General features: G+C 33.7%; 1 protein-coding gene across 2 annotated transcripts; it reads right to left on the bottom strand.

The window, feature by feature from the left end:
• Positions 1-217: 217 nt before the first annotated feature.
• LOC144979551 (endonuclease G, mitochondrial-like) lies at positions 218-12,701 on the bottom strand. 2 transcript variants are annotated; one of them, XM_078926274.1, is made up of 5 exons: positions 12,646-12,701; positions 10,435-10,606; positions 7,686-7,798; positions 5,372-5,453; positions 218-3,795 (listed from the first exon to the last, which is right to left on the bottom strand). In XM_078926274.1, exons 2-5 carry the CDS (start codon positions 10,597-10,599, stop codon positions 3,580-3,582), a joined length of 576 nt encoding a protein of 191 aa, XP_078782400.1. In that variant the 5' UTR covers positions 10,600-10,606; positions 12,646-12,701; the 3' UTR covers positions 218-3,579. The 2 variants fall into 2 exon arrangements, with proteins under 2 accessions (XP_078782400.1, XP_078782399.1); XM_078926273.1 differs by lacking the exon at positions 12,646-12,701 and adding an exon at positions 11,774-12,634.

Raw genomic sequence — 12,701 nt, 5'->3', positions numbered from 1 at the left:
TAGCGTAGATTTGTGCATCAGTGTCCAATTTCCTTGCAGGCACCAACACCCATTCAGTCAGGCACATTCGATCTTTGACAAGAGTGACTGTATCCAAAGATTTGAAATTGTAAATGTGTGACTCGTTGCTAAATAAATTTTAAAAACCCGTTATTATATCAAAAAGTCCTAATCAACAAAACTGAATATAGCAGCTCAAAAACGAACAAAACACAAAATACAGAACATTTCTTCAGACAACAACAAATCATTTTTAAAACCTTAGATTTCACATTTCTGGTAATCTTTCATTTAAAATCATTTTGGCATCTACTTCTGCCACATGATACTGGTTTGATGTGATAGGTCACTTGTTTAAGGTACATATAGCATATAGATAGTTCGAAGTTGACGTTACTCATATCTTTGTTATTGTTTTTTGCGAACCGCATTTATAAGTAATTCTCAATAAACTGTATTAACCTGACTATAAACGATCATGGTAACACAAAGTTTTATGTGTTGGTTCGTTATACTTCCGGATGGCAATGTTGTGAGCTCCTTAGCCAAGCACATACTATCTATAGCTCACTTCTGTATGGATCTGAATGCTAGAGGATGACAGCATAGCCATTGTTACTTATAGCATGACACTTGGAACCAATAGGACTTATATTTTGATGCCATTTTTAGGTTTGAGCAGCGTCTTGTGAGTTGTTGTTAGACAAGCTCAAGAAAACAAGTGATCCCATTGGTTTAACTATTGAATACAAGTCACAATTTGTTCTCCTTCGTGGCCAAAGACTTGTCGACATAATTTTTTCGTCAGTGTCAGGCTATACGTTTACAAAAGCTACGATGACAAGACAGTGACATGAAAAATCTGTCTCCAGTTCATGCAAAGTGCTTTAGGAGGATCATGAACATTTACTGGTCAAATAGAATTTAAAATGAACGACTGCTAGATCAATGTGGAATGGAAGACAAGAAGGATATCGCCAACATTTACTGGTCAAATAGAATTTTAAATGAACGGCTGCTAGATCAATGTGGAATGGAAGACAAGAAGGACATCACCAACATTTACTGGTCAAATAGAATTTTAAATGAACGACTGCTAGATCAATGTGGAATGGAAGACAAGAAGGACATCACCAACATTTACTGGTCAAATAGAATTTAAAATGAACGACTGCTAGATCAATGTGGAATGGAAGACAAGAAGGACATCACCAACATTTACTGGTCAAATAGAATTTAAAATGAACGACTGCTAGATCAATGTGGAATGGAAGACAAGAAGGACATCACCAACATTTACTGGTCAAATAGAATTTAAAATGAACGACTGCTAGATCAATGTGGAATGGAAGACAAGAAGGACATCACCAACATTTACTGGTCAAATAGAATTTAAAATGAACGACTGCTAGATCAATGTGGAATGGAAGACAAGAAGGACATCACCAACATTTACTGGTCAAATAGAATTTAAAATGAACGGCTGCTAGATCAATGTGGAATGGAAGACAAGAAGGATATCACCATCATTTACTGGTCAAATAGAATTTTAAATGAACGACTGCTAGATCAATGTGGAATGGAAGACAAGAAGGACATCACCAACATTTACTGGTCAAATAGAATTTGAAATGAACGACTGCTAGATCAATGTGGAATGGAAGACAAGAAGGATATCACCAACATTTACTGGTCAAATAGAATTTAAAATGAACGACTGCTAGATCAATGTGGAATGGAAGACAAGAAGGACATCACCATCATTTACTGGTCAAATAGCATTTGAAATGAACGACTGCTAGATCAATGTGGAATGGAAGACAAGAAGGACATCACCAACATTTACTGGTCAAATAGAATTTAAAATGAACGACTGCTAGATCAATGTGGAATGGAAGACAAGGATATCACCAACATTTACTGGTCAAATAGAATTTGAAATGAACGACTGCTAGATCAATGTGGAATTGAAGACAAGAAGGACATCACAAACATTTACTGGTCAAATAGAATTTAAAATGAACGACTGCTAGATCAATGTGGAATGGAAGACAAGGATATCACCAACATTTACTGGTCAAATAGAATTTGAAATGAACGACTGCTAGATCAATGTGGAATTGAAGACAAGAAGGACATCACCAACATTTACTGGTCAAATAGAATTTAAAATGAACGACTGCTAGATCAATGTGGAATGGAAGACAAGAAGGACATCACCAACATTTACTGGTCAAATAGAATTTAAAATGAACGACTGCTATATCAATGTGGAATGGAAGACAATGATATCACCAACATTTACTGGTCAAATAGAATTTTAAATGAACGACTGCTAGATCAATGTGGAATGGAAGACAAGAAGGATATCACCAACATTTACTGGTCAAATAGAATTTAAAATGAACGACTGCTAGATCAATGTGGAATGGAAGACAAGAAGGATATCACCATCATTTACTGGTCAAATAGAATTTAAAATGAACGACTGCTAGATCAATGTGGAATGGAAGACAAGGATATCACCAACATTTACTGGTCAAATAGAATTCGAAATGAACGACTGCTAGATCAATGTGGAATTGAAGACAAGAAGGACATCACCAACATTTACTGGTCAAATAGAATTTAAATGAACGACTGCTAGATCAATGTGGAATGGAAGACAAGGATATCATCATCATTTACTGGTCAAATAGAATTTAAAATGAACGACTGCTATATCAATGTGGAATGGAAGAGAAGAAGGATATATCATGAGAAGAAGAGGAGATGGATAGGACAGGTAATGAGACAAGAGAATGGATAATCAGCAAAACACCATGAGGAAGAGAAGAAGAAGAAGGCCTGAGGCAGCTTGGAGGGAGACTTGAAGAAGATAATGGCCATGGATAGCAGATGACGATGAAGTTTCTTCATTGCTGCCCTATATGCCAACAGGCATATAAGTAAGTAAGTAAGTGAGTGCAGAACACAATTTATCAGTGACATCAATTGCTCAGTTGTAGGTAGATTGTCTCATCTTGTAAGGAAATTCGAGTGTTACAAGTAGACAAAATCGGCGACAAAGTTCACAGAAGCCTGAACCCGAGGTTGTGTCATTTTTAAGAAATACACTTTATATATCCTACACTACCCCACTTTAATTAAATGAGAAAAAAATAGGTGCACATTGGCAACAGGTCACATATACACACACACACATATATATATATATATATGAGTTTGGCTGAGAAAACCCGGGAAGATTCGACATGCTTCGATTCGAGATATGAGCCGAAAGTGTTCCCCATAGCAATAAATTCTATTTTTTTATAAATCATAACTTGGGTTCTAATAGACATAGAAATACATTTTAAATGGTAAATGATCAGAAAGGTATGGTCTACACCACTGCATGCATAACTAAATTTATGAAATTTGCGCATCATTCCGGGTTTCTCAGCCATCCACACATATATAAAACTTGGATATATGTCTAATCGAAGACAACAGGCATAGTTTCTAAAAGTGGCAAAAAAAACTAAATTGTCCATTTTCTGGTCACTTTAACAGAAAATTCCCTTTCTGGCATCTTGTTCACCCTGCTGTAACAGCGTTTTCTGTCACCTTAACTGTGTTGATTCGTTTAAAGTTGCACTTGGGAACTTTGTCAAAGAAGTGTAAGCCAGATGCTCGTTCTATGGTCTCCAGAGGTACTAGATAGTTCTTCAGTTTGATGTCCGGAAGACGCTCGTTGGGCATCACAAAGGATAAAAGCTCCTTCTCCTCTTTGTTGTTTTCTAATAATATAACCTGAGGATTAAAGATTACAAAAATAAAATGGTGATTTAACCCTCTCCTTACCACCTGCAGCAAAATCGTCACATTTGTTACGACACAATATACACTTTTCTTCACCAAATTTTTTAGTACATCACAAACTTTGAAGAATGATCTTTATTTAATCAATAAGAACATAAAGTTGTTTTGTAGAGAGCTTGTTTGAGTTTAAAAAATCAATTTTTCTGCTCGGTAAGCCTACCATTTTGGGAAAAGACTGAAATTGATTTGGTAAGGAGAGAGTTAAGGTTGTTGTCTTGTAGTCTTGTGGTATGACGGTCGCCTTTGGATCGGAAGGTTCAGGGTTCGAGCCCTGCTCTGAGAAGTGCATATTTGAGTCCTTGTAAAAAAAGCTCTTTACTCACATTCTCTCATCGTACTCAGATGTAAAATGAATACTTGGTGGTTAACAGAAATTGTAATATCGTCCTACATGTTACATATTGCTGTTGGTCAGGGATCCGTTGTAAAGCGCTTTGAGCATGTTTAGTGGTTACTGCGCTATATATAAAAACTCAATTATGTTTTGAGCTCAAGAAAGAATTTTTGTTTTTTGTTTTATTGGGGTATTTTGTTTTGTTTTTTTGTTTTTTTGGTCTGTTTTTTTTTTTTTTTTTGGGGGGGGGGGGGGTAAGGATCTGATTAAATTCTGCTGCATTTGTCAGGAGGTGGGGAGAGAGAAGGAGAGGAATCACTCAATCACTTAAATCTTGAAAAATAGTAAATAATAATCACTAGAATAATCTATATATAAATATCTCCCTACAGTCTCAACACAGTATGATGTCAAGTTCAGACACATCCCGACATAATACCGTTTTTATTACAAGTGGTTAAAAAATGTGAGATCTTAGTTCTATATCTCTTTAATGAACTATATATATATATTTATATGGGCGAAGTGGCCGAGTGGTTAAGGCATTGCACTGTGACTCAGAAGGGATTCGAGCCCCGCTTCAGGCACTTTCATTTTTTTCCTTGGGCAAGATTATTAACCCCCAATTTGCTCACTTGGACAACATGGATGATTCCTGGTGACATCAGACATCTTGTTTGATGAATTATCTATATTCCTTCGTGGGATGCCAAGGCGACGATGTCTTATGATGGGCATATTTTTTTTTAAAATATATATATATATATTTAATCCAATATTCATAATTCGGTTATTCATTCATTTTTCAACCTCTGAATCACCCCCATGTAATATATATTTGAGACGGGAGGTTATAAATATATATATATATATATATATATATAATATATATATATATATATATATATATATATATATATATATATATATATATATATACAACATCAGCCACAATACAGCACTGCAAACTGAACTAGGGCGTGGTGACTTGCGCAGTGGATATTTGAACATGGTAAAATTCGGGTACAAAGCAAAGCCCGTACCGTTGAGCCACGCTGCCCCATAACAGCATTTTGATGCAGAGTGAGATAACTAGGGTCGTGTTGTAAGTCTTAGCCTGTTCCTCTATCTACACCATAGAGACACAATACAAAAATCATAGGAAAAAAGTACCTTGAAAAAGTGTGTGGGAACAGCTACATGATTGGTTCCGATGACTTCATATTTGACGTAAAGTTTTCCATTTGGCTCCAATCTGAGTAGAAACATATAGGAAAGATGACAAGGTTGTTTTTATTTACAGAACTGAACAAGTGTGTATGAAAGGTGCCAAACAATGCAAGAAAGAAAAATGCAAGAAAAAAAACCATCCCAAAAAAATCAATCAATCTCAACTGGGGATCGAACCCCTGACCTTCTGATTATCGTAATGGTAGCATGTCTGAACGGTAATCAGAAAGTCTGAGCTTCAATCCCCAGTCGAAGTCGACTGATTTTTTGGGATGGTTTTTTTTCTTGTATTTTTCTTTATTGATTTGTCTGGCACCTTTCATACACACTTGCTCAATTCTTTATCTTATACTAGTGCCTGATCCTTAATCTCTTAACTGGGTTTGTGACCTTGGTCATCAATATGTGAGAGAAAGTTTATTTGTTTTTCTCTAACCTATAACAAACATATTATGAACAAGAAAATGAAATTAACTTGAATTGGGATAAGTAGTCTGGCTACAAAAATGGCACATCTATATTAACCCTCTCCTTACCTACTGTGGGGGTCCCGATAGCTCAGTTGGTAGAGCACTCGCTTCACATGCAAAGGGACTGAGATCGATCCCAGGTTCAGTTGAGATTTTTTTCTGAGCCCCCCCCCCCCCCTGTCTACCCAGCAGTGAATGGGTAGCTGAGTCTGTTAGATTTGGCAGAAAGTACTCTGGGATAGACACGCATCCTATCCAAATGATAGCAAGCAATTGCTATTGCCCATTTCATGCTATAGGAACTGGGATAAACTCTGGCTCCATGGGCAAAATGGCTCTGAAGGACTAACTTTTTACCCACTGTCAATAAAAATCCTCACATTTGTTTCGATAGATACAACAATTGAATGATACAACGATACGTGCCATACGTTTTACAAATCCACAAATGTGGAGAAAAATCTTTGTTATATTTACAAGAACTTAATACTGTTCTGTAAAGTTTGTTTTTCTGAACACAGTTGTGCCTATCTAGCATGTACTTATTGAGTTTTAAAATATAAAAAAAATGTGTCTATGACATTTCAGTAAAAATCTTCTTGAAAATAGTCGGTAAGGGAAAGAGTTAAGATTGCAATTCTTTGTATATTTGGTAGAATAACAAATATCAACTGACATATATATTAACTCTCTCCTTACCATCTATTTTTAGAATTCCCCTCGAAAATTCATACCCACCCAGCACTTTTCTTACTCAAACAAAAAGTAACAAGTGAGCTCTACAACACAGTGTTTATTACTTACAGCTGTAATCAAAGAATTTCTTTAAATTTCGTGATGTACAAGAGAAATCAGAATGAGAAAATTGTTGGTTACATCGTAACGAATGTGACGATTTTCCAATGGGTGGTAAGGAGAGGGTTAACTCTTGTTTATGAATTGTTATATGCAATAAAATATTTATTTTATGTTTTATTAATAACTTTTTATTCATATTTATTTATTCAAATATATTATGTCTTAAATTATATTATCTCTTTTTAAAAAAAAATAATTTTATTGATTTATTTACTAAATTTTATTTTTCTATTTATATATTTATTTATATCTATATATTTATTTTTGCCAATAAATTTAAGGTCAATATCCCTATGCCTATGTTTAGTGTGTATGTATATATAAGAAGAAGATAAAAATAAACTGGCAAAGTGACTTCAAACGTTGGATGTCTCTCACTTCGGAGGTTTAAAAAAAACAGAACAAAAAAAAAACCTTTCATATATCAAAATAATATAGTATAAATAATAAATGGCATTTTTACAGCGCCTTGCCCCGATTTCATCAGGCTATAGGCCTATATAATTTCTTTCTCCATCATCCCCCCCCCCCCCCCCCTCCCTCTATAATCATAAAATTGTCTAAATTTTTTTTATTCATTTAAATATTTTTTTTTACTATAAATTTAAATTTGATTTATGCAGATTCATCCATTAACTCACTCAATCCTAGAGATTTTGTAATTTTTCAAATTGGAAAACATGTATTAAAAATGAGCATGCACATATGTAGATAGTTTAATTAAATTATCATTAACATATAAAAACTAAAATACTACACCTATAATTTGTCTCAGAAAAATGTAATAAATAGGCATGGGGGTAAAAGTAACCCGGGTAAACTACGAATATAGTCGGTTTTAGGGTTGAGTAAGTTAAGAATTTTAAAGTAAACAAAAAGAGCGAATCAATCACCCAACGGGGGATAACTATTTATTGCAAGTAACATACCTAGGTAGATAGAGAGGGCCTGTGCATACATGTACATTTTTATTCTTTCTTGCTAAAGCTCGGATGTACTTTTCCAAATTATTCCAAGCATCTCTGTTAAATCCTTCTCCAACCTTCAGAGGAAAAAAATAATAAGATAAATAACTCATTATGCCAAATTACTGCCACTTTTATTTATTAATTTTTAAAATTTTATTTATTTAATCATTTTTAGTTTTAGTTTTTTTTTATTAATTTTTTTTTCTTTCTATTTAACCCTAAAAAGTATTGGACAAAAAATTCATATATAACAGATTCTAAATTGAACAAAAGACTTAACATGTAATGTTTTGGGCTCAAAATCCTTCCTCATCCAACAACAAAAACAACAAAAACAGTTGAAAAGCAATACTTAAAGTCAAATCCAGAAATGTTCTCGACATTTACATTTGAGATAAAATGATGGCGGAGGAGAATTTTGATTTTGTTCAATTTTTTTTTTAGGTCCACAGCCTCTAGCGATTTAGTATTCATGTATTTTAACCAACGGAAAGTTTGGATGGACAATATCAAGGAATGGACAGGAATGAAGATGTAAGAACTCTTGGAGAAGGCCAACAATAGAGAAGAATGTGGTGAGAGCTGCATCTGATGTATCCCTCCGACGATCATCAGATCATGGGATGAGTGAATGAAATTTTAACCAATGCTCGTATATCACTTTAAAACCCCATTCTCAATTATTAGACTGGATACACCAAGAAAGCAGTGACAGCAAAGCAAATTAAGCTTCCAAGGAAGTCACGTTCCATTACTTTTACAGCTCTTTGGCAGGTGATCATTTCATTAAGTCCACGTTATAAACCAGGAATAAGTAACAATAGGAACTTAAATGGAAGGCTTCGATTTAATAATGTGGATGATTTTTTGTTTTTTTGTTTGTTTGTTGCTTTAGGTCTCTTCCAACACAATTGAGGTTATATGAGAGACCGCTGAAACAAAAAAACAAGCAATCTAACACTAACAAAAATAGTACAAATGTAAATCAAAATCATAACCTAAAGATATCATAAGCTAAATTATAAATAACCAAGAACAAACAGGCAGAAGATTTACAGAAAAAAAAATATCCCCTGTCAAAAATACAATCACAAACCAAAGAAGCAGGATAGGCTAGTAAAGAGAAGAAGAAACGACATCACTATCGGATCGTACACCCATGCGAACATCATAGGTATATGATTCAAGGGTGATGCTCCCATCCAACCACCCGTTGTGGATGATTTGAAATTCCCCTCTATCAACTAAACACAACACGTGTTTTATTGATAAAGGGGAAACTCAAAACATCCACGTTATGCGTCTTCTTTTTAAAAAAATAAATAGAGTATTTATAGAGCACAATATCCACTAAACATGCTCAAATCGCTTTACAAGGGGTCCTTAGCCAACAACAACATTTAGCATGTAGGACGGGACATGACGCCTGTTAAGCGATATCACAATTTTTTTCAGACAGAGACAACGCTATTAAGGGCCAGGTACTCGTTTTACACTTGAGTACGGTGAGAGAAAGTGAGTAAAGAGACTTTTCCAAGGGATCAACTATGCGCCGAGTATGGCTCGAACTCAGGACCTTCCAATCTGAAAGCAAGTGTCATACCACTAGACCACATACCCGCACATAAGCTTCCATTCAATTTCCTATTGTTATTTATTTCTTCATGCTTCAAGCTTCCAGCTCTCAAGACAGTATTATGTCGCTGTGAACTTGATGCTTTAAATTCAATTTTATGCTGAACTCATAAAAAAGTTTTTAAAAATGCTCTCATTGAGGTTGGCGAGACTTTAAAAAATCACAAGCATTATCATAAAATCTGATTATTTTAACATTAAGTTCAATTTTCTTTATCTGGCTCAATCCAACCTATTACTGAGACTACATAATATGAGGTCATGGTATGACGCTCGCCTCAGGATCGGAAGGTCCTGTGTTTCAGTCGTCCCACTCTGTTGGCACATAGTTGGGTCCTTGGAAAAGGCTCTTTACTCACATTCTCTCACTGTACTCAAATGTAAAGTGAGTACCTGGCCATTAACGGCATTGTCTCTGTGGAAAAGTATTGTAATATCGCATTTAAGGCATCATGTCTCATGCTACATATTAAGTATTGCTGTTGGCTGGGGATCCCATTGCAAAGTGCTTTGAGCACATATGTGTCAGTGTATATGACATAATCAGTCGGAAGGTGAAAATTTTGGATTTGCATTTTTTTTGCATTTTCTGAGAGAATATGCTCCCCAGAGCATTTAAATCTTTATTTGAAGTAAATCGGGTGTATTTTCATGAAGTTATGGTCAGATGTATGGGAAAGGTATCCAGCAACTTTTCTCAAATTTCATACTTTTTCAACTTGACTAGCTGTAAAAAAAATATTTAGAGGTAAAATAAAGCTTTGATATTTCCCGAAGATATACAAAAAGTGTAGATTTAATCATTTATGACAAGAAGTTATTTTTGATAAAAATTGACCTTCTAACTAAATTTGACAATATCTCAGATCAAACCTTTTCATCATCTAACTGATTATCTCATTCATTCACTGTAACATTTAGTGGATATTGCACTATATCAATGCTCAAGTTTTGTTTACGTTTTGTTTCTTTGTTTTTTTTTCGCTGAATTGACCCAGTAGGTAACAAATGATAACATAAAATATACTGATTTAGTTTAAAGAAAAAAAGTAATAAAATAAAGATTTCTACTTACCTGTGGGGCGACATTAGAAAGGAGAAAAGTCTGAGCCATGGCTGCAAATGACTGTCGATGATTTGCAGCAGCAGCTAGATGACCCCTGTCATATCCGCTGCCTTGGAAATCTTGATTTGTGGCTCGGTGAAATACATGAAACGATTCATCCTCCATAAATTTCATTTGGGCTCTGAAATAATAATAATACAAAATATTAATAATAATAATAATAAATAATAATAATAAATAATAATAATATAATATAATAATAATAATATAATAATATAATAAATAATAATATAATAATAATAATAATAATAAAAATAAATAATAAAATAAAATAAAATAAATAATAATAATAATAATAATAATATAAAATATAATAAATAAAAAATAAAATAAAATAATAATAATAATAATAATAATAATAATAATAATAATAATAAATAATAATAATAATAAAATAAATAATATAATAAAATATAATAAAATAAATACTCATAATAATAATTTAAATTACTTAGGAGGCAGATAATATTGATTAAAAACAAAAAAAAAAAAAATAATCAACAAAACACAAAGCATTAAACTAATAAAATTAAATACTTTTCAAGAAAGGATAAATGATTTCATAAAATAAAAAAAACAGAACAGCCAGAAACCAAAAATTTGATTACATAGAGAAAAAGCCGCTTTCAATAAGAAAAATTTCTAAATTATAATCGTTTTAGCGTGGAGGAAATGAGTTTCTAGCATATCCATTTTTTTCTAAGTTTTTGTTTTAATTGGCTTGGTTCATTTTGTGAGATAGTAAGCTTTTAAAAGCAATGTATTTTCTGTTAGTTTTAGATGTAAAAGTTATATAGTTGTGCACTTAGGACCCTATTCTAATATCTAACCAGGTAAATAAAAAGGTAGAGGCTAGGGAGACAAAATATTGTTCTCTCTAGCCAAAACGGCCCATTTTGGCCAGGATCTGATTATTACGTGAAATGAAAAAAAAAAAAAAGCAAACAAACAAGAAACATGATTTAAACTTAAACCAGCATTTGTGTTAAAACAAAAACAAAACAAAAAATATTAATAATAAACAAACAAATAATAAATGTGAAGAAAAAAATTGAAAGTAGTCAGTGATGTACGAAGTAAATTGCTCCACACAACCAAACATATCTGGCCTATCTCCAATGTAAACATAAAAATAAAAAGATGGCCACCCTCTCGGGGACATCAACTCCCGAACAGTGCCGACCTTATTGGATTATACTATATAAAATTACTTAGATTTGGTACCCTGGTCTATATAGGGTAGTTTATCGATGCAAAGATTCTCTCGGCTTCACCCTTCTCTTCTTACCGATCAACATTTGATCTGTCAACTTTTCCTGGAGTCAAATGTTCAAGCACCCAGTTCGCAGTCCGGTTTCTTTTGTCATAGGACAAGATGAAATCTTCGTATGATCTCACATTTTCGTAACTTGGGATTCCATACTTAACAGTTTCAGCTTTATTATTGCTTTTAACTTGTCTTTTATCAATCAATGTTGGACTTTTGGCATTTATATTTGGCTGCAATTCAGGGTTATGGCTATGGGGGCTCAGGGAACTTTTTGCAGATGCGGTTGGGAACACATAGTGTCTAGCGTTCTCATAGCCAAAACAATTTGTATTCAGCTTTAGTTCATCGTTGACTTTTTGTTGTCTACAACCAATCAGAAAACCAACACCGACAGAACAAGTTGAAATTATAACAGCTGACTTTGTGGAGAACATTTTGTCAACGTCAATGTTATTGTTTCTGTTTTCAACCGGAAGCGGCTCGTGGTCAAGGTGAAAAATCGGAAATTTCCCATTTTCATTCGTGAAAGTTTTGAAAGATAGGAAATTATTAATTCGCAACTTTGTTGTTGCTAATTTTACTATTGTTGTTGTTGTTGTTGTTATTGTTGTTGTTGTTGATGGTGATGATGATCATGATCATGATGATGATGATGATAATGATGGGGATGATGATGATGATGACGACGATGATGATGATGATGATGATGATGATGATGATGATGATGATGATGATGATGATGACAATGACGAGAAATTTCGTAAAATCAAAGACTATCAACATTATAGCAACAACAAAAACAAGAGCAAGAAAAACAACAACAGCAGCAACGCCAATAATAACGATTACAACGAATATTGCTAGATAACTAAATGTACGAAAATCATTACATTACAACGTCAGCAGCAAATTCTAATCATAGATCGTGATACATCCACATCATCAC

The sequence above is a fragment of the Berghia stephanieae genome, chromosome 9 (assembly GCF_034508935.2).
Source record: "Berghia stephanieae isolate SIO BIC M18660-M18661 chromosome 9, UCSD_Bste_1.3, whole genome shotgun sequence".
NCBI classification, from domain to species: domain Eukaryota; kingdom Metazoa; phylum Mollusca; class Gastropoda; order Nudibranchia; family Aeolidiidae; genus Berghia; species Berghia stephanieae.
This window is presented reverse-complemented; position numbering and strand designations above follow the sequence as displayed.

Excerpts from the sequence above, each read along its gene's own strand:
- LOC144979551 (XM_078926273.1), bottom strand. The coding sequence starts at position 12,189 with ATGTTCTCCACAAAGTCAGCTGTTATAATTTCAACTTGTTCTGTCGGT. Across the intron at positions 10,607-11,773 it reads GACAGATCAAATGTTGATCG|AGCCCAAATGAAATTTATGG; the intron begins GTAAGAAGAGAA and ends TTATTATTTCAG. Across the intron at positions 3,796-5,371 it reads TTCCCACACACTTTTTCAAG|GTTATATTATTAGAAAACAA; the intron begins GTACTTTTTTCC and ends TTTAATCCTCAG.